A 25,630-nucleotide genomic window follows, 5' to 3' on the forward strand; every position below is an offset into this window, starting at 1 on the left:
CGGTGATCTTGATAGCTCCTGCGTGGCCACGCAGGACTTGGTATGCAGACCTGGTGAATATGTCATCGGCTCAACCATGGAAGCTACCTTTGAGACAGGACCTTCTTGTTCAGGGTCCATTCGAACATCCAAATCTGGTCTCCCTCCAGCTGACGGCTTGGAGATTGAACGCTTGATTCTATCGAAGCGTGGGTTTTCAGATTCTGTGATAGATACTCTGGTTCAGGCCAGAAAACCGGTAACTAGAAAGATTTACCATAAAATATGGAAAAAATATATCTGTTGGTGTGAATCCAAAGGATTCCCATGGGATAAGATAAAAATTCCTAAGATTCTCTCCTTTCTACAAGAAGGTTTGGAGAAAGGATTATCTGCAAGTTCTCTAAAGGGACAGATCTCTGCTTTATCTGTCTTACTACACAAAAGACTGGCAGCTGTGCCAGATGTTCAAGCATTTGTTCAGGCTCTGGTTAGGATCAAGCCTGTTTACAGACCTAAATCTAGTTCTTTCAGTTCTTCAAGGGGTTCCGTTTGAACCTTTACATTCCATAGATATTAAGTTACTATCTTGGAAAGTTTTGTTTTTGGTTGCTATTTCTTCAGCTAGAAGAGTTTCAGAGTTATCTGCTCTGCAGTGTTCTCCGCCCTATCTGGTGTTCCATGCAGATAAGGTGGTTTTGCGTACTAAGCCTGGTTTTCTTCCGAAGGTTGTTTCTAACAAGAATATTAACCAGGAGATAGTTGTACCTTCTTTATGTCCGAATCCAGTTTCAAAGAAGGAACGTTTGTTACACAATTTGGACGTAGTCCGTGCTCTAAAATTCTATTTAGAGGCTACAAAAGATTTCAGACAAACATCTTCTTTGTTTGTTGTCTATTCTGGTAAAAGGAGAGGTCAAAAAGCGACTTCTACCTCTCTTTCCTTTTGGCTTAAAAGCATCATCCGATTGGCTTATGAGACTGCCGGACGGCAGCCTCCTGAAAGAATCACAGCTCACTCCACTAGGGCTGTGGCTTCCACATGGGCCTTCAAGAACGAGGCTTCTGTTGACCAGATATGTAAGGCAGCGACTTGGTCTTCACTGCACACTTTTGCCAAATTTTACAATTTTGATACTTTTGCTTCTTCGGAGGCTATTTTTGGGAGAAAGGTTTTGCAAGCTGTGATGCCTTCCGTTTAGGTAACCTGATTTGCTCCCTTCCTTCATCCGTGTCCTAAAGCTTTGGTATTGGTTCCCACAAGTAAGGATGACGCCGTGGACCGGACACACCAATGTTGGAGAAAACAGAATTTATGCTTACCTGATAAATTACTTTCTCCAACGGTGTGTCCGGCCCACGGCCCGCCCTGGTTTTTTAATCAGGTCTGATGAATTATTTTCTCTAACTACAGTCACCACGGTACCATATGGTTTCTCCTATATATATTTCCTCCTGTCCGTCGGTCGAATGACTGGGGTGGGCGGAGCCTAGGAGGGACTATATGGCCAGCTTTGCTGGGACTCTTTGCCATTTCCTGTTGGGGAAGAGAATATCCCACAAGTAAGGATGACGCCGTGGACCGGACACACCGTTGGAGAAAGTAATTTATCAGGTAAGCATAAATTCTGTTTTTTTCACTGTTTTGCAGTTTTTGTGTTTGTTTTTTTCCCTTAAAGGCACAGTACCGTTTTTTATATTCTGCTTTTTCACATTAATTAAAGTGTTTTCCAAGCTTGCTGGTCTCATTACTAGTCTGTTAAACATCTCTGACATAGAGGAAACTCCTTGTTCATTATGTTTAGAAGCCATCGTGGAACCCCCTCTTAGAATGTGTACCAAATGCACTGATCTTACTATAAATTTTAAAGACCATATTCTGGCTTTAAAAGATTTATCACCAGAGGAAATTGAAAAGGGGGAAGTTATGCCGACTAACTCTCCCCACGTGTCAGAGCCTATAACTCCCGCTCAAGGGACGCCAAGTACATCTAGCGCGCCCATTGCGTATACTTTACAAGACATGGCGGCAGTTATGAATCATACCCTTACAGAGGTATTGTCCAAACTGCCAGGGTTACAAGGAAAGCGAGACAGCTCTGGGGCTAGAACAAATACAGAGCTCTCTGACGCTTTAGTAGCTATGTCTGATATACCCTCACAATGTGCAGAAGCCGAAGCAGGAGAGCTTCTATCTGTGGGTGATTTTTCTGAGTCAGGGAAGACACTTCAACCTGATTCTGATATGTCCACATTTAAATTTAAACTTGAACACCTCCGCGTGTTGCTCAGGGAGGTTTTAGCAACTCTGGATGACTGTGACGCCATTTTAGTCCCAGAGAAATTGTGTAAATTGGATAAATACTATGCAGTGCCTGTTTACACTGATGTTTTTCCAATCCCTAAGAGGTTTTCAGAAATTATTACTAAGGAATGGGATAGACCAGGTGTACCGTTCTCTCCCCCTCCTGTTTTTAAAAAGATGTTTCCTATAGATGCTGCTACACAGGACTTGTGGCAAACGGTCCCTAAGGTGGAGGGAGCAGTCTCTACCCTAGCGAAGCGTACAACTATCCCTGTCGAGGACAGTTGTGCTTTTCTAGATCCAATGGACAAAAGATTAGAGGGTTACCTTAAGAAAATTTTTATTCAACAAGGTTTTATTCTCCAGCCCCTTGCATGCATTGCCCCTGTCACTGCTGCTGCGGCCTTCTGGTTTGAGTCTCTAGAAGAGGCTCTACAGGTAGAAATCCCATTGGATGATATCCTTGACAAGCTTAAAGCTCTTAAGCTAGCCAATTCGTTTGTTTCTGACGCCGTTGTTCATTTAACCAAGCTAACGGCTAAAAACTCAGGTTTTGCTATTCAGGTGCGTAGGGCGATATGGCTCAAATCCTGGTCAGCTGACGTTACTTCAAAGTCTAAGCTTCTCAACATTCCCTTCAAGGGGCAGACCGTATTCGGGCCTGGACTGAAGGAGATCATTTCTGATATTACTGGAGGAAAAGGTCACGCCCTTCCTCAGGATAGGTCCAACAAATTAAGGACCAAACAGACTAATTTTCGTTCCCTTCGAAACTTCAAGAGTGGCGCAGCTTCAACTTCCTCTAATACAAAACAAGAGGGAAATTTTGCCCAGTCCAAGCCGGTCTGGAGACCTAACCAGGCTTGGAACAAAGGAAAGCAGGCCAAGAAACCTGCTGCTGCCTCTAAAACAGCATGAAGGATCAGCCCCCGATCCGGAAACGGATCTAGTAGGGGGCAGACTTTCTCTCTTCGCCCAGGCTTGGGCAAGAGATGTCTAGGATCCCTGGGCGTTGGAAATTGTGTCCCAGGGATATCTTCTGGATTTCAAAGCTTCTTCCCCAAAAGGGAGATTTCATCTCTCACAATTATCGGCAAACCAGATAAAGAGAGAGGCATTCTTACATTGTGTTCAAGACCTCCTAGTTATGGGAGTGATCCACCCAGTTCCAAAGGAGGAACAGGGGCAATGCTTCTATTCAAATCTGTTTGTAGTTCCCAAGAAAGAGGGAACTTTCAGACCAATCTTAGATCTCAAGATCCTAAACAAATTTCTCAGGGTCCCATCCTTCAAGATGGAGACTATTCGAACAATCCTACCTATGATCCAGGAGGGTCAATATATGACTACCGTGGATTTAAAGGATGCTTATCTTCACATTCCGATACACAGAGATCATCATCGGTTTCCCAGGTTCGCCTTCCTAGACAGGCATTGACAGTTTGTGGCTCTTCCCTTTGGGTTAGCTACGGCACCAAGAATTTTTACAAAAGTTCTAGGGTCACTCCTAGCGGTCCTAAGGCCGCAGGGTATAGCAGTAGCCCCTTACCTAGACGACATTCTGATACAAGCGTCGAATTTTCAAATCGCCAGGTCCCACACGGACATTGTTCTGGCATTCCTGAGGTCTCATGGGTGGAAGGTGAACGAAGAAAAGAGTTCTCTATCCCCTCTCACAAGAGTTACCTTCCTAGGAACTCTGATAAATTTTGTAAAAATGAAGATTTACCTGACAGAGGCCAGGTTGTCAAAACTTCTAAATTCCTGTCGTGTTCTTTATTCTACTTCTCGCCTTCAGTGGCTCAGTATATGGAAGTAATCGGCTTAATGGTAGCGGCAATGGACATAGTGCCGTTTGCCCGCCTACATCTCAGACCGCTGCAACTTTGCATGCTCAGTCAGTGAAATGGGGATTACATAGAATTGTCCCCTCTACTAAATCTGGATCAAGAGACCAGGGATTCTCTTCTCTGGTGGCTATCTCGAGTTCATCTGTCCAAGGGTATGACCTTCCGCAGGTCAGATTGGACAATAGTAACGACAGATGCCAGCCTTCTGGGCCGGGGTGCAGTCTGGAACTCCCTGAAGGCTCAGTGCTTGTGGACTCAGGAGGAGGCACTCTTTCCGATAAACATTCTGGAACTAAGAGCGATATTCAATGCTCTTCAAGCTTGGCCTCAGCTTGCTGCGGTCAGGTTCATCAGATTTCAGTAGAACAATATCACGACTGTAGCCTACATCAACCATCAAGGGGGAACAAGGAGTTCCCTAGCAATGTTGGAGGTTTCAAAAATAATTCTATGGGCAGAGATTCACTCTTGCCATCTATCAGCTATCCATATCCCAGGAATAGAGAACTGGGAGGCGGATTTTCTAAGTTGGCAGACTTTTCATCCGGGGGAGTGGGAACTCCATCCGGAGGTATTTGCACAGTTAATTCAACTTTGGGGCAAACCAGAACTGGATCTCATGGCGTCTCGTCAGAACGCCAAGCTTCCTTGTTATGGATCCAGGTCCAGGGATCCCAAGGCAGCGCTGATAGATGCTCTAGCAGCACCTTGGTCCTTCAACCTGGCTTATGTGTTTCCACCGTTTCCTCTGCTCCCTCGTCTGATTGCCAAGATCAAGCAGGGAGAGCTTAGGTGATTTTGATAGCACCTGCGTGGCCACGCAGGACTTGGTATGCAGATCTGGTGGACATGTCATCCCTTCCACCATGGACTCTGCCGCTGAGGCAGGACCTTCTACTTCAGGGTCCTTTCAACCATCCAAATCTAATTTCTCTGCGTCTGACTGCTTGGAGATTGAACGCTTGATTTTATCAAAGCGTGGTTTCTCTGAGTCGGTCATTGACATCTTAATTCAGGCTCAAAAGCCGGTCACTAGGAAAATCTATCATAAGATATGGTGTAGATATCTTCATTAGTGTGAATCCAAAGGTTACTCATGGAGTAAGGTCAGGATTCCTAGGATATTATCTTTTCTCCAAGAAGGATTGGAGAAGGGATTGTCAGCTAGTTCCTTAAAGGGACAGATTTCTGCTCTGTCTATCCTTTTGCACAAGCGTCTGGCTGATACTCCAGATGTTCAGGCGTTTTGTCAGGCTTTAGTTAGAATCAAGCCTGTGTTTAAACCTGTTGCTCCGCCATGGAGTTTATATTTAGTTCTTAAGGTTCCGGGGTTCCGTTTGAACCTTTGCATTCCATAGATATTAAACTTTTGTCTTGGAAAGTTCTGTTTTTAGTAGCTATCTCCTCGGCTCGAAGAGTTTCAGAGTTATCTGCTTTACAATGTGATTCCCCTTATCTCATTTTCCATGCAGATAAGGTAGTGTTACGTACCAAACCTGGTTTTCTTCCTAAGGTGGTATCTAATAAAAATATCAATCAGGAAATTGTTGTTCCTTCACTATGTCCTAATCCTTCATCAAAGAAGGAACGTCTTTTACACAATCTTGATGTGGTGCGTGCTTTAAAATTTTATTTACAAGCTACGAAGGATTTTCGTCAAACATCTGCTTTGTTTGTAGTCTACTCTGGACAGAAGAGCGGCCAAAAGGCTTTGGCAACTTCTCTTTCTTTTTGGCTAAGAAGTATAATCCGCTTAGCTTATGAGATTGCTGGCCAGCAGCCTCCTGAAAGAATTACAGCTCATTCCACTAGAGCAGTTGCTTCCACATGGGCTTTTAAGAATGAGGCTTCTGTTGAACAGATTTGTAAGGCGGCGACTTGGTCTTCGCTTCATACTTTTTCTAAATTCTACAAATTTGATACTTTTGCTTCTTCGGAGGCTATTTTTGGGAGAAAGGTATTACAGACAGTGGTGCCTTCCGTTTAAACGCCTGGACTGGACACACCTTACAAGAGAAAACAAAATTTATGCTTACCTGATAAATGTATTTCTCTTGTGGTGTATCCAGTCCACGGCCCGCCCTGTCATTTTAAGGCAGGTGTTTTCTATTTTTTAAACTACAGTCACCACTGCACCCTATAGTTTCTCCTTTCTCTTGCTTGTCTTCGGTCGAATGACTGGGAGTGGCAGTTAGGGGAGGAGCTATATAGACAGCTCTGCTGTGGGTGATCCTCTTGCAGCTTCCTGTTGGGAAGGAGAATATCCCACAAGTAATGGATGAATCCGTGGACTGGATACACCACAAGAGAAATAAATTTATCAGGTAAGCATAAATTTAGGTTTTTTTTTCAAATTGTCTTTTGTGCGTATTTTAAAGTGGACTATTTTACATAGGCATTTGGTTTTATAAAATATTTTTGTGACCCCAGTATCGATGGTGGAAGTCATTCTATACAGTTGGAAGTTAACAGCTGGGAGATAGAATTGGCCTGCATGATTTCAGTGGAGCTGATCTCGTAACTCAATGCCCTGATAAGGAGCAGTTACAAATCTCTTCCATCATTTTATTCAATCTAGGCAGTAGCGGACCTACTCAACAGAGCTCCACCCAAGGTAACTCAGTAATAAGCAATATAATATACATGTTTCTCTGTATAATAATATTCAGTAAAGAGCGCCAACAGATTCCACAGTGCTACAAACATAGGTATACAAGGTAACATTTATAGGGATCAAATGGGTAGAGGGCCCTGCCTAGAGTTGCACTGTTGTAGTCAGCTCTTATTAAGGTGACCTGCAAACAGTTGGGCTCTTAGGCTTACATGCTAAGGGGGTTCAAATGGATAGCAATGGAGGAGAGGAACTGGGATTAACAAAGGTTAGTGTAGGTTGTATGCATCCCTGAACATTAGAGTCTTTAGGGAGCGCTTGAAGCTTTCAAAACTAAGGGAGAGTCTTATGGAGCGATGCAGAGAGTTCTACAAGATGGGAGCCAGTCTGGAGAAGTCCTGTAAATGGGATTGTGAGGAAGTAACAAGAAAGGAGAGTAGGAGGTCATGAGCAGAGTGAAGGGGGCGGGAGACAAGGTCTGAGATAGATGTAGGGGGGAGCAGTGCAGTTGAGGGCTTTGTGTGTCAGAGTAAAAATTTTGTGTTTTATTCTGGAGGCAAGAGGAAGTCAGTGCAGGGATTGGCAGAGAGGTGCAGCAGAGGAAGAGTGAAGAGTAAGGAAGTTAGAGAGACCAGAGAGGACGTAGTTGCAGTAGTCAAGGCAGGAAAAGATGAGAGAGTGGATTCAAATTTTAGTTGTCTTGTGTGAGGAAATGTCTAATTTTAGAGATGTTTTTAAGGTGGAAGCGGCAAGATTTAGCCAAGGCCTGAATGTGAGGAGTGAAAGAAAGATCTGAGTCAAATGTGACCCCAACACATCAGGCATGCGGGTTAGGGGTAGTGATGGAGTTGTCGACAGTTATAGAGAGATATGGGGTGGAGAATTTGGAAGAAGGGGGGGAATAAGGAGCTCCGTTTTAGAGAGATTTAACTTAAGGTAGTGAGAGGACATCCAGGATGAGATGTGAGAAAGACAGTTAGTGACACGGGTTAGCAAGGAAGGAGATAGGTCTGGTGCAGAGAGGTAGATTTGGGTGTCATCAGCATACAAATGATATTAAAACCCGAGGGACTTTATTAAGGAATCTAATGATGATGTGTAGATTGAAAATTGAAGGGAACCGAGAACAGAGCCTTGCGGTACCCAAACAGAAAGTGGTAATGGGGCAGAGGAAGCCCCAGTGAAGGCTACACTAAAGGTATGGTTAGACAGGTAGGAAGAGAACCACAAGAGAGCTGTGTCACAAATGCTGAAGAATTGGAAGGTTTGGAGCAAAAGAGGGTGGTCAACAGTATCAAAGGCAGCAGACAAATCAAGGAGGATAAGCAGTGAGAAGTGGTCTTTGGATTTTGCCCATAAGTGACCTTAAAGGGACATAATACTCATATGCTAAATCACTTGAAACTGATGCAGTATAACTGTAAAAAGCTGACAGGAAAATATCACCTGAGCATCTCTATGTAAAAAAGGAAGATATTTTACCTCACAATCTCCTCAGCTCTGCAGAGTAAGTTCTGTGTAAAAAGTTATACTCAGCTGCTCCCAGCTGCAGGTAAAAAAAAATAAAAAAATGAAGAAATGAACAGCAGCCAATCAGCATAAGCAGTGCTGAGGTCATTAACTTTTACTGTGATCTCATGAGATTTGACTTGACTCTCATGAGATTTCATTGTAAACTTCCTTTACCTGATTGGTGAAATAAGATGAGAGTGCACGAGGCTCATCCCTTCAGATGTCCCAGGACAGACACACTAAAATGCTGCTTAGAAATCCTTTACAATGGGAGGTGGCTACTGAGGAACTTTTGAGGTAAAATATCTTTCTTTTTTACATAGAGATGTTCAGGAGATATTTTCTAGTCAGCTTTTTACAGCTATGCTGCATCACTTTCAAGTGTTTAAACATTTGGGTATTATGGCCCTTTAAGGATTGCTGTCTCTGTGGAGTGATGGGAGCAAAATCCAGATTGCAGTGGGTCAAGGAGGGAGTTTAATGCAAGGAAATGGAATAGGCGTGCATATACTAGCTTTTCAAGAAGCTTTGAGGCACGAGGGAGTAGGGAAATAGGGCGGTAGTTGGATGGGGAGGTTAGATCGAGAGAAGGTTTTTTGAGGATAGTTGTGACCAGTGCATGTTTTAGTGATGAGGGAAATATACCGGTGCTGAGGGAGAGGTTGAAAATGTGTGTGTGTATAGGGGTAAGGGTAAAAGAGATGGAGGGGAGTAGATGTGAGGGGATGGGGTCGAGGGGACAGGTAGTGAGGTGAGAGCACAGTATAAGTGCAGAAACTTCTTCCTCAGTAACAGGGGCAAAAGAGCTAAATTTAAAACTATGTGGGTTTTGAATGATTACGAGCTTTTGAGGGGGTGAGAGACTGGTAGTAGGTTGAGAGCTGATTTAGTTTCTGATGGAGTCGATTTTGTTATTGAAGTGGCTGGCAAATCTTGAGCTGAGAGAGAAGTTGTATTAGGAGGTTGGGGTGGGCGGAGAAGAGTATTGAAAGTGGAGAACAGATGTTTTGGTTTTGAAGAAAAAGTAGAGATTCGAGTAGAGAAGTAGTGTTGCTTAAGGGCAGAATAGTAGGAGTTCTAGATGAACTTGTGGTGAAGAAAGTCAGCTGAAGAAAGTCTTCAGTGCCACTCATCAGTAAGGTAACATCTGCGTAGGTACCGTGTCAAAGGAGTGTGCTGAGGATAAATGTGTGATTTCCGATCTATGTTAGGAGGGGCCAGATTGTCAAGGACCGATGTAAGGGTGGAATTATAGTGGCGGATAGATTGGTCAGGGTAAGAAAAGGAGGAGATGGAAGAGGTTTGAGAGAACCTGCGAGCTGTTGCTGATCTAATGACATAATGCTTCTGTGAAGTTTAGTGTGAGGGGTAAAAGGAGGGAGAGTTGTAGGGAGGGATGTGATGTTGCAAGTGAGGAGATGGTGGTCAGAAAGAGGAAAAGGGGAGTTTGTGAAGCATTAAATAGTGCATTGATAGCTAAAGATCAGATAAAGGGAGTGACCATCTTTGTGAGTGGGAGAGTCAGTCCAGTCTGACAGACCGAAAGAGGAAGTAAGTTGCAGAAGTTGTTTTGCAGAGGAGGCAGTGGGATTATCAAGAGGGATGTTAAAGTCACCAAGAATGAGGGCAGGGGTGTCTGAGGAAAGGAAGTAAGGTAGCTAGACAACAAAGTGATCTAGAAATAGAGTTGAGGGGGCGGTAACACGGTATATGACTGCAACACTTATAGAGAGGGGAGAGAATAAGCGAATCATGTTGGTTTGGAATGAAGAAAATGTGAGGGAAGAGATGGGATGTATTTGTTGAAAGGTGCAACGAGAGGAAAGTAAAATACAGACACCACCTCCTTGTCTATTGCCAGACTTAGGAGTATGGCTGAAGTGGAGACCCCCATGTGACAGTGCAGCATTGGATGCTGTGTATAAAGGAGAGAGCCAGGTTTCTGTGAGAGCCAGAAGGTTCAGGTAGTGGGAGATAAAGAGGTTATGGATAGAAGTGAGCTTGTTGCAAACAGAGCAAGAGTTCCAGAGTGCACAAGTGAAGGGGTAGTGGCTTTAGATACAAGAGGAATGTGAGTAAGGTGAGTAAGGTTATCTGGGCCATAGTGTTTCATTCTACCATGTGTATAGGCGATGGACTGAATGGGATAAAAAAGAGAAAATAGAGTGAAGTATTTTGTATGTTAAAATAAAGAATATTTGACTTCTGCAGAAAAAATGGGGCATGACTTTCAGCTTATAGGGATATAAACCCCCCAAAAAATATTTTATGAATACTTCTATTATTAAACGCGCTTCATTCTTTTGTTATCCTTTGTTGAAGGAGAATCACTGCACTACTGAGAGCTATAGGAGCACACTGTGTGAGCCAATGACAAGACACATGCAAGTGCAGCCTCCAATCACCAGCTAGTTCCCAGTAGTGCATTGCTGTTAACTAGCCTACCTAGATATCTTTTTCAACAAAGGATACCAAGAGAATAAAGAAAATTAGATAATAGACGTAAATTAAAACGTTGTTTGTAAATTGCATGTTTTATCTGAGCCATGAAAGAAAAATTGTGGGGTTTTATATCCCTTTAAGACGTTTAAGATGAGGATAAAGGGGTCACCAGGGAAACCTCACAGGGTCATATACAGCTCCTGGGTAAAGTATTCACTGTCACTTACAATGTATGAAATATGTTTTTTCCCTCTCTTGCAGAGAAGACATGTATGAACTGACGGTGTCCGGATCCCAGTGGCCTTCAACTGCTTTCATTGTAAGTTCCATGGATTTATTTATCTTTCTTGTTAAAATCAGATTAACTTTATAATATTATATACAATAATGTATGGATAAAGGAACCCCAGGATCCCATTGTTAAAATAACCTGTAATACAATCTATTGTAAAAGATATAAAAATAAAAACTTGCTTAAATGGATGTTGTAGTCAATTGCCCTCTACATTGATATAAGACTCCTTGGGGTCAATTTACTAATGTGCGAGCGGACATGTTACGATTTATCATTGCACCAGCAGTTCTTGTGAACTGCTGGTGCAATACCGCCCCACTGCAGATTCGCAGCCAATCGGCCGCTAGCAGGGGTGTCAATCTACACAATCGTATCCGATCGGGTTGATTTCTGTCCGCCGCCTCAGAGCAGGTCGGACAGGTTATGGAGTAGCAGTCTTTAGACCGCTGCTTTATAACTTTTGTTTTTGTCGAGCCCGAAGGAGTCCGTGGAGAGCTTGATAAATTGACCCCCTTAAATGGAAATATTAGAAGTGTGGTGCACAGCTGCAATAAGCGGCATTCTTATTACTAAAATCCAATTCCAAAGCCATGCATGTCTGATATTTCTGAACAAAGGGGACCCCAGAGAAGTTTTTACAACATTTTGTTTCATGACTGCAGTAATTGTGTGTAAATAATTTCAGTGAGAAACCCAAAATTTGTGAAAATTACTTTTTTTAATATAATTGGCGGTTACACAGAAGCATGAAATATACCAAAATGGGCTATATAATTTTGGAGACTGTCTGATGGAGCAGCATAGAGAGTTCCAGGGGACAGGAACAGCACGTGAGAAGCCTTGGAGGTGGGAGAGGAGATAATAGGAGTGGAGATATGTAGGTCACAGGGTGATCGAATAGAAAGGGCCGGGCATAGTTAAGAATGTTCCTCATAGCAAAGTCTCTTATTTGTAAATGGTACTTCCCCATATTGACAGGAGTTTACAATAATCTAAGGGCCCGTCTAGGATATCCTGATCTTCAATTATAATTATTATGTATCTGTTGTATCTAGGAGGGGGAGACAGTAAAATTTAAATAAGTACATTAGTTTAGACTGTCTAGTCATTTTAACCCCTTAACGACTGAAACGTACCCTGTACGTCGCTGGTCGTTAAGGGATTGTGTGGCTATAATATAGTGGGTCTTGCAATGAGTGACAAGACCATGCTATTAGACCCTCCCTCCGGGAGGCTTTCTAAAATATGGCGGTCTCACACTATTGAAAGCGGCACCCCTATAGAAAGACCAGTGACATACCATGTACATCACTGATCTTTCTATGGGGGTGCTGCGTTTGATAGTGCGAGACTGCCATATTTTAGAAAGCCTTCCGGAGGGAGGGAGAGTCTAATAGTGCCCACGGGGTTAATAGCTTCCACACTACTCAGCCAGGAAGTTTCATAAAAGGGACATTTATCTAAAATGGCTAACAGCTTTTTCACAAAGGGTCTCAGCTTTTATCTATAGTCATTGTTACGGTTACCCTTAGTCTCGCTGAGAGATGGACCGCTTAGTAGCCTGGATCCCTATTGCTAAAGAGGGGAGAAGCTGCTTTCCATAGTATTCTATATGAGTCTCGCAAATATAGAATAATCTCCCTTAGCTGCAGTACAGCTAGGATACCCTTCTGCCCACAAAAACGAGTCAACGCTGCGATTGAGGGTCAAACAAGAACTCAGGACTGGGATGCCCAGCCTGCTTTTTATTAAGGTTACATGCACACAGGGCACTCCCAGAGGGAGAGGGGGGGAAGCACAAAATCCCCCATCACACATTTAGATAGAGAGCACTGTCCTTTGACAGGCCACAATAGGATTACAGTACTTAAGATAACAAGTTTACAAGTTCATCTTATCAATTAGCAGTCTGGCTCCAGAGGTGATTAGACAATGGGATTTGTTATCACTAAACTTAGAGCTGAGGCCAGCAAACGTGTATTTAGGCAATAGTTTCTAAAAGCTGAAAAAAAAGAGTTAACTCTTTATGAAATGATACTTGTTACAGTTTTCTTGGAGCCCTTCTTAGGCGCTGGCTTGCTGGTTCAGGCATTGCTGCTGGGAAATAAGCTCTTCACAACAAAATAAATAATGCTTCTGTAACAGTGCTCCCTTTCTGTGGAACACTCTGGCAGACACGGTCTGACCCCTTTTCGGGGCAGACTAAGGCTGTCCAGACCGCTGGTTATGCGGGGCTGAGGTCGGTTTGTCTGGACAACCCGTCGGCGTTGCCATTCTGTTTCCCAGGTCTGTAAGTAATGGTGAAATTGAAGGGTTGCAACGATAAGCTCCAACGTAATAGCCTGCCGTTATCTCCAGAGACCCGGTTCAGCCACACCAACGGGTTATGGTCGGTGACCAGAGTGAACTCCTGACCATATAAATAGGGAGTCAATTTCTTTAATGCCCACACCAAAGCCAAACACTCCTTTTCGACCGCTGCATAGCTGACTTCGCGGGGCAGGAGCTTCCGGCTGATGTAGGCAACTGGATGCTCCCCTCCATCTTCGCCTACTTGGCTGAGGACGGCTCCCAGCCCGAACATGGAAGCATCTGTATGGACGATAAAACGTTTGTTAAGGGCTGGGGCCGCCAAGACAGGAGCGTTAATTAGAGCATTTTGGAGAGCCTGGAAAGCCGTTTCACAGTGGGGAGACCACAGGACCTGTCGAGGTAAGTTCTTCTTGGTCAAGTCAGTCAGGGGTTTGGCAAGTGTGCTGTAGTCTGGTACGAACCGTCTATAGTACCCTGCCGTGCCCAGGAAGGCTAGGACCTGAGTCTTAGTGATGGGGGTGGGCCAATTGGCGACAGCTTCTATTTTGGCCGGCTCTGGTCGCTGCTTTCCACACCCCACCCGGTGACCCAGGTACTGTACCTCGGCCATCCCAAAGTGGCATTTTTCTGGCTTCAGAGTCAGGCCAGCAGCCCGGATCTGATCCAGAACCATTCCCACATGAGCTAAGTGGTCCTCCCAGGACTCACTGTGGATCGCTATGTCGTCCAGGTAGGCGCAAGCAAAACTCTGGAAGCCATCCAGGAGCCTATCCACCAAGCGCTGGAATGTAGCTGAGCAATTCTTCATCCCAAACGGCATTACCCTAAACTGATATAAGCCGAATGGGGTGACGAATGCCGACTTGGGGATAGCCTCCGGGGCCAGGGGAATCTGCCAGTAACCTTTGCAGAGGTCAATAGTGGTCAGGTAATTTCCCCTGGCTATACGATCGAGTAGCTCGTCTACCCTGGGCATAGGGTAAGCGTCCGTCACGGTATTTTCATTGAGCCTCCGATAGTCTACGCAGAACCGGGTGTTCCCATCTTTCTTGGGCACCAAGACAACTGGGGAGGCCCAGGGACTATCGGAGGGCTCAATTACCCTGAGCTGGAGCATCTCATCGATCTCCTTCTTCATTCCTGTCCTAACTGCTTCGGGGATTCGGTACGGAGCCTGGCGCAAGGGAGCTTGTCCCGGAGTATCTACCTGGTGGGTGGTTAAAGTAGTGTACCCTGGCTTCGGGGAGAAGGTGAGGTGTTTGGACTGGAGGAGTTGATTGAGCTGCTCCCTTTCAGTGGGGCTAAGTCGGTCCCCTATCTGAACCTGCGCCACTATACCTGGGGAGAGGCTCTTTTCTAATAGGTCTGGAATGGGTAAACTGTCGGGGTCTTCCTGAGGGGAACAACATACGGCCGTCATGTTCTCTGGTCGCTCAAAATATTCCTTGAGCATGTTTACATGGAACGTCTTTCTAAGATTGTTGTCGTGGCAGCTAGCTATCACAAAAGTGGTCTCTCCCCTTTTCTCTACGATCTGGTAGGGACCCTGCCAGGACGCCTGCAATTTGTCTGTCTTCACCGGCTTAAGTACTAACACCTTTTGTCCTATGGTGAAGATTCTCTTTCGGGCCCCCCGATCGTACCATACTTTCTGTCTTCTCTGGGCCAACTGGAGATTAGCCCGCACGGATTTGGCTAATTGCTCCATTCGGTCCCTGAGTTCTAGCACGTATGGCACAATGGGGACACCGTCAGCCTCCATCTCTCCCTCCCAGTGCTCCCGGATCAGGTTTAGGGGTCCCCGTACCTTTCTTCCGTAGAGCAACTCGAAGGGAGAGAACCCTGTCGTTTCCTGGGGCACCTCCCGATAAGCAAATAGGAGGTGCGGCAGGAAGCGTTCCCAGTCTTGGTATTCCTGAGTGAACGTCTTGAGCATTTGCTTGAGGGTCGCATTGAACCTCTCACACAGCCCGTTCGTCTGGGGGTGGTATGGGGAGCTCAGGAGGGACTTAATTTTGCAAACCTGCCAGAGTTGTTGGGTCAATTCAGCCGTAAATTGGGTGCCTCGGTCGGATAGGATTTCTTTTGGAAATCCTACCCGGGAGAACACCTGTACTAGTGCATTCGCTACCGTATCCGCTTGTATGTTGGATAGGGCGACAGCCTCTGGGTACCTGGTAGCGTAGTCCACTACGGTAAGAATGTATCGCTTACCGGAGGGACTAGGGGTAGCCAGTGGTCCCACTAGGTCAATAGCAACCCGGCTGAAGGGTTCCTCTACAATGGGCATATTTACTAGCTGGGCTTTAGGGTGATCGCCTCGCCTTCCTACTCGTTGACACACATCGCAGGTGTTACAGTAAGTTCTAACGTCAGCGTGCACCCCTGGCCAAAAGAACGTGTGAGTAATGCGGTGTAGGGTACGGGTAACGGCTAGGTGGCCTGCTAAGGGGATGTCGTGGCCTATTTTGAGGATTTCTTGACGGTATTTGTGGGGCACTACCAGCTGTCGCCTACACTGTCCCCTTTTCTCTGTCCAGCGGTATAGTTTCCCTTTTTCCCATAAGAATGTTTCGTTATCTGCCCCGCCCCCTCCGGTCTCTGCTCGTTCCCGGTACTTTTGTAAGGTCGGGTCAGTCTTAGACTCTGCCTCGAAAGCATCTGGGGTGTCCCAGGGTATGGGGCCTAACCTGTCAGGCAAGGTCGGGGTAGGTCTTACCTGTGTCTCCCGCACTGGTGAGAGCTCTCGCTCCGTCCGGGCTTGGGCCCGTGTAGTCACTGGGTCCGCCTCGTTGTTGCATACTGGAGCATAGGCAGAAGTCATGGGGCCCAAATCGTTGCCCAGTAGTACTTCGGCAGGTAAATTATCCATTAGGCCCACGTTCACAGCCCCCTTTCCCGCTCCCCAATCAAGATGCACTTTAGCTGTTGGAATTTTGTACACATCCCCCCCCGCCACTCTAACGGCCACAGTCTGTCCGGATCGCTTGTGCTCTGGCACCAAATTACTCTGTACCAGTGTGATAGTAGCCCCTGTGTCTCGCAATCCCTCGGTAGATCGCCCCTCGAGCCATACCCTCTGCCGATGGTGCTGGCGGTTATCTGAGGCAGCATATACAGGGTCTGCCTCGTGAAGCGGCCCCACATATCCCTCCATAGGGGCCTCTTGGTTAACACAGAGGGCCCGGGCCGGACGATAGGACCCAGAGGGGTAATTGTAATTCCTTGGTGTCTGGTGCGTATTAAGGGGGCAGCTAGCCATGAAATGCCCTGGTTGCTTGCATCGGTGGCAAGTCGGTCTGGGACGCTCAGAGCTGTTATTGGGTGGTCCTGAGTGTCGGACGGGCCCTGTGGGCACCGGGGCTCGGAATTCAGCACGAGGGGGTGCACGGTAAACCTCTCTGGGTTCGACCCGTGCTGGAGCTCGGTAGTTCATGGGTTCATGAAGACGGGAGTCATAATGTTCATCGGCCAATTTGGCTGCTTCTTCTAAGGTAGAAGGCCGCCTGTCTCGCAGCCATTCCTTCCCTTGCTGTTCCATGCCATTATAAAAATGTTCTAAGAGAAACAATTGTAAAATTTCCTCCCCAGTCACCGCTTTACTTCCGCTCAGCCAGTGATTTGCCGCTTTCCGCATTCGGTGCACCCATTCCATATGGGTATCGTTAGGCTTCTTTTCCGTGCCCCGAAACTGTCGGCGATACGTGTCCGGAGTCACAGCGTACCGTCGCAACAGTGTCTCCTTAACTAGCTCATACTGTGTCACTTCCTCAGCACCCAGAGTACGAAAGGCTTCCAGGGCTCGCCCGGATAGTTTCCCAGACAATATCGTGGGCCACTCTCTGTTGGGAATCTGGTGCAGGGCACATTGCCTTTCGAAGTCCGCCAAATATTCATCAATCCCTGTCTCGCTCTCTAGGAAGGGTCGAAATGCCGCATAGGGTATCTTGGGCCTCCCAGCATTTTCGACAGGGATGATTACCTGCGGGGCTTCAGCATTGCGGTGTGCGTTCGCTAGGTTGAGTTCGTGGGCTCGAGTCTCTCGTATATCCTCGTCCGCCTCCGCCATCAACTGCTGTACCAATTCCATGGAGGGGTTCGGCCCGTATAATGAGAGCCTTTCCCGAACAATCCTGGTTTTTTCGTCACTAATCGTGGTCGGTGTTTCCGCCATTGTGAAGCTCTGATCCAGTTCGGTCAATTCTGCGATCAGCTCTCTCCTCGGCCGGTTGCTGGCGTACCCCCCTCTGCTTTCAAGTAAATCCTTTAGGGTTGTACGCTTCAATTTTTCGTAAGCGCTCTCCATCCGTTCTGTACCTCTCCTAGGAAATCCAGGAAAATCCCGCCGCTGCCGCCAAATGTTACGGTTACCCTTAGTCTCGCTGAGAGATGGACCGCTTAGTAGCCTGGATCCCTATTGCTAAAGAGGGGAGAAGCTGCTTTCCATAGTATTCTATGAGTCTCGCAAATATAGAATAATCTCCCTTAGCTGCAGTACAGCTAGGATACCCTTCTGCCCACAAAAACGAGTCAACGCTGCGATTGAGGGTCAAACAAGAACTCAGGACTGGGATGCCCAGCCTGCTTTTTATTAAGGTTACATGCACACAGGGCACTCCCAGGGGGAGAGGGGGGGAAGCACAAAATCCCCCATCACACATTTAGATAGAGAGCACTGTCCTTTGACAGGCCACAATAGGATTACAGTACTTAAGATAACAAGTTTACAAGTTCATCTTATCAATTAGCAGTCTGGCTCCAGAGGTGATTAGACAATGGGATTTGTTATCACTAAACTTAGAGCTGAGGCCAGCAAACGTGTATTTAGGCAATAGTTTCTAAAAGCTGAAAAAAAAGAGTTAACTCTTTATGAAATGATACTTGTTACGGTTTTCTTGGAGCCCTTCTTAGGCGCTGGCTTGCTGGTTCAGGCATTGCTGCTGGGAAATAAGCTCTTCACAACAAAATAACTAATGCTTCTGTAACAGTCATCTTTGAGTTATGCAATATGAACACTACAAGGTGTGTTAGGACTTCTTTAGACCATTTAATGACCATGGCAAATAATGAGGATAGCGGACATCCCTGGTGAGTTCCATTACTAATAGTAAATGAGGGCAAGCAAAACACTAGTCCCCAGATCTCTGCAGGTGAAGATGAATCCAGGGCTACAACAGCAATCCTTAATTGAGACATTAATCTGTCTCAATTAAGGATAATAGTTAAGGATATTAAGGATAGTTCCATCTCACCCCATTGAACTAATTTTCAAAAGCATATATTTTATTTTTATTTTTCATTTTTCATTTTTATTCTATTGATGCTTATTATAATTGTTTAGTATGATGTTGTCATGAGGCACAGTCAGTTTTGCTTATTTAGCCAGCTCATTATATTTATTAGACAGTCGCTCATCCCAGCTTGAGTATTGCAGAGTAAAGCTTGATTCAACTTTTGTTGCTCTACTTGTTCTGGCTTCCTTTTATATATTTTCCAGCTAAACTGTTTTGTATTTGTGATAAAAGTGTTATTTTGACCTAACAATACTCAAGGGAATATTTTCTAGCGCACAAAAAACACATTTGATTATTTTCTAGACCTGTAAAAAATATACAGGGCAAACATGTCATTGCCCAGCTTACCTGCTCTTACCACCTAAGCTTGACTTGCCTGCTCTTACCACCTAGGCTTGACTTGCCTGCTCTTACCACCTAGGCTTGACTTGCCTGCTCTTACCACCTAGGCTTGACTTGCCTGCTCTTACCACATAGGCTTGACTTTCCTGCTCTTACCACCTAGGCTTGACTTGCCTGCTCTTACCACCTAGGCTTGACTTGCCTGCTCTTACCACCTAAGCTTGACTTGCCTGCTCTTACCACCTAGGCTTGACTTGCCTGCTCTTACCACCTAGGCTTGACTTGCCTGCTCTTACCACCAAGGCTTGACTTGCCTGCTCTTACCACCGAGGCTTGACTTGCCTGCTCTTACCACCTAGGCTTGACTTGCCTGCTCTTACCACCTAGGCTTGACTTGCCTGCTCTTACCACCTAGGCTTGACTTGCCTGCTTTTACCACCTAGGCTTGACTTACCTGCTCTTACCACCTAGGCTTGACTTACCTGCTCTTACCACCTAGGCTTGACTTGCCTGCTTTTACCACCTAGGCTTGACTTGCCTGCTCTTACCACCGAGGCTTGACTTACCTGCTCTTAGCACCTAGGCTTGACTTATCTACTCCTGCCACCTAGGCTTGACTTATCTGCTCTTATGACCTAGGCTTGAACCAGGACCTCATTTTTCTCCATAGAGTATTGTACCTCTCTTTGCCTGACTTTCCTTTGTAAAGCTCCAACACACTCTTGCATTTCGATCAGTGATATTGTCCTAACCATCTCTGCCTCTTCTAGTGTTATAGCCATAGCATCCCGTTAGCTTAGTCATAACCAGACTTTTCTTTTGTCCATACCTTGATGTTCCTAGCAAATGGAACCTTCAGAAACAACATTAAGGATTAAAACCATATTTATTAATTCTTCTTAAAGGGACAGCTTTCATGATTCAGAAAGAAAATACACTTTTAAGCAACTTTATTTATATGATCACATGTGCTTTATTCTCTTGGTGAGTTCCATTACTAATAGTAAATGAGGGCAAGCAAAACACTAGTCCCCAGATCTCTGCAGGTGAAGAGGAATCCAGGGCTACAACAGCAATCCTTCACTAGCACAGCACTTTGTTGAAGAGTAAATCTAAGTAGGCTCATAGGAGCTCAGGACACTTGTCTTTAGATAGCAGTGGTTTGCAACATTTTTTATAACATTGTTATATCTTGATAGATCAAAGTACATTGGAAACTTGTTTAAAATTGCATATTTTATCTAAATCATGAAAGTTTAATTTGGATTTCTCTTGTAAGGTGTATCCAGTCCACGGATTCATCCTTTACTTGTGGGATATTCTCCTTCCTAACAGGAAGTGGCAAAGAGAGCACACAGCAGAGCTGTCCATATAGCTCCCCCTCTAGCTCCACCCCACAGTCATTCTCTTTGCCGGCTCTAAGCAATAGGGTCCCTCTCGGAAGGGTAAAGTGAATGTGGTGTTAGAATTGTAGTTTTTGGTTCTACAAGCAAAAGTTTGTTATTTTAAATGGTACCAGTGTGTACTATTTACTCTCTAGCAGAAAAGAGATGAAGATTTCTGCAGGGAGGAAGATGATTTTAGCATGTTGTAACTAAAATCCACTGCTGTTCCCACAAAGGACTGAGGAGTACAAGAAAACTTCAGTTGGGGGGAACGGTTTGCAGGTTAGGCTGCAATAAGGTATGTTCAGTCATTTATTTCTAGACAAGACTGTGATAATGCTAGAAAAGACTGATATGATGCCCATGAGGGAAGGGTAAGCTTTATTCAGAGACTAAGTATGGAATTGCAAGCTTACATAACAGGGCTAATTTATGCTGGTTGACACTATTTAAGGGCAAACGGTTTTTACTGATAAATATCGTTTTTTGAGACACTTTGAAGGTTCATTTGGGTTTCTTTCAGGGGTTGTTACCCACATGGCTATTATTTAAACACTTAGGAGTGTTTCTTTAGGCCTCACAGCACCAGAGTAAGGTGGGAGGGGCCTAATTTCGAGCCTCAGATGCACAGTTATATTGACTAGATCTTCAGGCTGTTCCACATGGAGGGTCCTGCTGCAGTTTGAGGGCCTATAAGAAGCTTTTTCCCCACAAATCTGGTTCCTAAGGGCAGGTAGGGCCACAGCAGAGCTGTGGCAAGGTACTTAAGTTGTTTTAACCGGTTGTTAGCTTACTATTGATCCGGTTTGGGCATTAAGGGGTTAATCGTTTTGGTTGCTAGTTGTGCAATCTTTCCAATGCTTTAGGTACATACTGTGAAAATTTCGAAAAGTTTGCTGCATTTTTCACTATTTTGGTAAAATTGTGTGCCTTTTTTATCTCTTAAAGGCACAGTAACGTTTTTTGCAAAGTGTGTTTTTATTTGATTAAAGTGATTTCTAAGCCTGTTTGTCTTACTACTAGTCTGTTAAACATGTCTGACACCAAGGAAAGTCCTTGTTCAATGTGTTTAGAAGCCATAGTGGAACCCCCTCTCAGAATGTGTCCCACTTGTACTGATATGTCTATAAACTTTAAAGAACATATTGTTGCACTTAAAAATGTGGCCCAAGATGATTCTCAGACAGAAGGTAATGAGGTTAGTCCGTTAACCTCTCCCCAAGTGTCACAACCAGTTACGCCCGCTCAAGCAACGCCTAGCACCTCTATTGCGTCTAACTCTTTTACCTTGGAAGACTTGACGGCAGTTATGGATAATACCCTCTCAGTGTTTTTATCTAAACTGCCAGTGTTACCTGTAAAGCGTGATAGCTCTGTTTTAAGAACAGATTCTGAGCATACTGGCGCTTTGGTAGCCGTATCCGATATACACTCACAACGCTCTGAAATGGGGGCGAGGGAGGTGCTGTCTGAGGGAGAAATTTCCGATTCGGGAAAGGTTACTCCTCAGACAGACTCAGATACATTGGCCTTTAAGTTTAAACTAGAACACCTCCGCTTATTGCTCAGGGAGGTATTAGTTACTCTGGATGACTGCGACCCTTTGGTGGTTCCAGAGAAATTGTGTAAAATGGACAAGTACCTAGAAGTTCCTGTTTACACTGACGTGTTCCCGGTCCCTAAGAGGATTGCGGATATAGTAACTAGGGAGTGGGATAGAGGTGCTGCTTGAACTTTTTTCATTTGAATTACATATCTGGAGCTTTGGCAGGAGCTCTTCAAGCTGGCACTCCTTTCACCAGTGCTGGAGGATAACATTTTGCTTTATAGGGAGTGGGATAGACCAGGTATTCCGTTTGTTCCCCCTCCTGTTTTTAAGAAAATGTTTCCCATATCTGACCCCATGCGGGACTTGTGGCAGACGGTCCCTAAGGTGGAGGGGGCTGTTTCTTCTCTTGCTAAACGCACGACCATACCAATTGAGGACAGTTGTGCTTTTAAAGACCCTATGGATAAAAAATTAGAGGGTTTACTTAAGAAAATTTTTGTTCAACAAGGTTTTCTTCTCCAACCTATTGCGTGCATTGTTCCTGTAACTACTGCAGCTGCTTTCTGGTTCGAGGCGCTGGAAGATGCACTCCAGACGGAGACCTCATATGAGGACATTATGGACAGAATTAAGGCTCTTAAGCTGGCTAATTCTTTTATCACAGATGCCGCTTTCCAACTAGCTAAGTTAGCGGCAAAGAATTCAGGTTTCGCCATTTTGGCACGCAGGGCGCTATGGCTAAAGTCCTGGTCGGCCGATGTGTCGTCAAAATCCTAACGATTAAACATCCCTTTCAAAGGAAAGACCCTTTTTGGGCCTGAATTGAAAGAGATTATCTCAGAAATTATCTCAGAAATTACTGGGGGAAAAGGCCATACTCTCCCTCAGGACAAGTCCTTTAAGACAAAGAACAAACAAAATAATTTTTGTTCCTTTCGGAATTTCAGGAGCGGTCTCGCTTCATCCTCCCCTGCTGCAAAGCAAGAGGGTAACACTTCACAACCCAGGGCAGCCTGGAAACCTTGCCAGGGCTGGAACAAGGGTAAACAGGCCAAGAAGCCTGCAGCTGCCTCCAAGACAGCATGAAGGGGTAGCCCCCGATGCGGGACCGGATCTAGTAGGGGGCAGACTCTCTCTCTTCGCTCAGGCCTGGACAAGAGATGTACACGATCCTTGGGCCTTAGAGATTGTATTCCAGGGATATCTTCTAGAATTCAAGAACTCCCCTCCAAGGGGAAGGTTCCACATTTCTCGTCTGTCTACAGACCAGACAAAGAAAGAGGCGTTCTTACGCTGTGTAGAAGACCTACATACAATGGGAGTGATCCGCCCAGTTCCAATTGTGGAACAAGGGCTGGGTTTTTACTCAAACCTGTTTGTGGTTCCCAAAAAAGAAGGAACTTTCAGACCAATCCTGGATCTCAAAATTCTAAACAAATTCCTCAGAGTCCCATCATTCAAGATGGAGACCATTCGGACAATCTTACCAATGATCCAGGAGGGTCAATATATGACTACCGTGGATCTAAAGGATGCGTATCTGCACATTCCTATCCACAAAGATCATCACCAGTTTCTCAGGTTCGCCTTTTTGGACAAGCATTATCAGTTTGTGGCTCTTCCTTTCGGGTGGGCCATTGCTCCCAGAATTTTCACAAAGGTGCTAGGGTCCTGTTACAAACTGCTGTTTGTAACTGGCCCTTTAAATGAAAAATTGCCCTGCTTCCCTGGATTTTGGAGAAGCCTATTTGCCAGCCTCCTTCCACATGACTATGGCCCCTGGAAGATTGTGCCCCTGAGGACATATTGACTTTTGTTGGGTGTGTGTGGCCCTTTAAGAACCATCTGGGGACATATTGTGACTTTGATGAACAATGCCCCTTTAAAACTATGTCCCCAGACCTGTGAAATGACTTGTCCCTGGCTTTCTCCCACTTGGTTCAGTTTCATTGTGTGCCATTAAGAGTTAAATTTTGTTCAGCTTCAAGAAACCTATTCTAAATACAAGTCTGCTGGGATTAGCTCTAATTAGGTTTAGTGATCAACTTTCCCATTGTCTAATCAGACTAGTATTGATAAGGTGGACTGCATTGTTTTATTGTGTGTAAAATGTTATCTGCTGAAGTAAATGTTGTGGCCTGTCAAAGGGAGTGTCTCTCTATCTAATATCAAATGTGTGATGGGGGATTTTATGCCTCCCCCTGAGAGTGTCCTGTTTGCATGTAACCTGAATAAAAGCAGGCTGTGTGCTCCAGCACATCAGACCTATTGTTGACCCTCTAACTTGAAGCTTTGACTCATGTTTGTAGGATACAGCTTATAATCATTACAGGGATTGCTATGCTCTTCATACTCCCTTAGCTACAGGGATTGCTACAGAAGGAAGAGGTTCACCTACTGGAGCCTGTTCATAGGTCCAGGGCGCAGAGCAGACGGCGAGATACCAGCCCAGCAGCGGTGGTTCATAGAGTCTGCATTACTTATGGTGGCTACGCAGCAGTTATAAAGTCTACGGTGCTGCTGCTCCTTTGGTGAGCGCTAGGAGCATCCTTTTCTACGGTCCAACTTCCAGCCAGCCTGGAGGCAACCGTAACATTTGGCGGCAGCGGTGGGATTGGCGTCCTAGCGCAAGGAGCAGCACCACAACAGCACTGGTATCGTAGGAAAGTTATTGAGGGCAACGCTAGCCACTGCGCAGCGTCCCTACCTACAGCAGCATGGAGCTGACAAGATACTGGTCAGAACCATGTGAAGAGCACCTCAACCGGATCCGTCGCTATGAGGGCGCGGATTTCGTTCCAGAGGTAAAGAAGCGGCTAGTCCGATATGGTCCAGACCCTGCGCAGGAGGTAGTCAGTCGCATCATCCGGGAATTGGATACGGAGAACAAAGCGGCACGAGCCTTTGAGCGCCAACTGTGGAGTTTGAGGGTATGGACACCTGGTCTCTCTCCCCAGCCGCAGCATGTTCCACAGGGAGAGGGGAGCAGCGACCTCCCTCCCCAGCGGCAGTATACTGTGCAGAGGGAAGAGACAACCGGTCTCCTTCCCCAACCCCAACCAGAGATACCAGAGGCAGCAGGCCTCATAGACTGGTCCTGGGAGGACCCCCAGCAGGCAGGTGGAGATGGGACCGCAGTCTCTCTACCGGCCCTACAGGGATGCTGGGCAGGCGGCCCAGATCCCCAGCGACAGACCCAGCTACAGGGAGGGGAGAGCATCGACCTCCCTCCCCAGCCGGAGTGTGCCTTCCAGGGAGAGGAGACAACCGGTCTCTCTCCCCAGCCGCAGCATGTTCCACAGGAAGCGGAGAGCATCGACCTCCCTTCCCAACGGCCGCCGGAGTATCAGGAGGAGGAGGTAAGCCAATCTCCCCCTCCCCAGCTAACTCCTAACTTGGGCCCAGGGTTAACAGTGGAGATGTTGGCCCCCACTGACCCCCACGTTCCCTTTGCCACCGGGCAGGACTATGCCCCAATTCCCCCAGCAGAAGAGCTGGCATCAGGACAGAGCGCTGCTGGCCTCTGCCCTACAGACCTTGTCCTTGTTACAGAACTGACCTGCAAACCCCTCACCCCAGCAGAAGCGCTGGCACCAGGGCAGAGTGCCGCTGGCCTCTGCCCCCCAAGTACCATCAGCTATTTGCCCAGCTGCGCCAGGAAGGCCGAGGATGCTGCACTTTCATCCTGCAACCTGGAACTTACAGGCCAGTACTACGTATTGTGGGGGGGCTACTTTGCTGCTAGCGATTATT

At 45.9% G+C, this 25,630-nt stretch overlaps 1 protein-coding gene across 1 annotated transcript in view; it reads left to right on the forward strand.

Moving 5' to 3' along the window:
* LOC128642671 (amiloride-sensitive sodium channel subunit gamma-like) overlaps positions 1-25,630 on the forward strand; it is a 169,874-nt gene that overhangs the window by 94,523 nt on the left and 49,721 nt on the right. Inside the window, exon 8 of the mRNA XM_053695453.1 lies at positions 10,961-11,018. Coding sequence (XP_053551428.1) covers positions 10,961-11,018 — 58 coding nt within the window. The remainder of the gene's footprint in view (positions 1-10,960; positions 11,019-25,630) is intronic.

The sequence above is a fragment of the Bombina bombina genome, chromosome 12 (assembly GCF_027579735.1).
Source record: "Bombina bombina isolate aBomBom1 chromosome 12, aBomBom1.pri, whole genome shotgun sequence".
Classification (NCBI taxonomy): domain Eukaryota; kingdom Metazoa; phylum Chordata; class Amphibia; order Anura; family Bombinatoridae; genus Bombina; species Bombina bombina.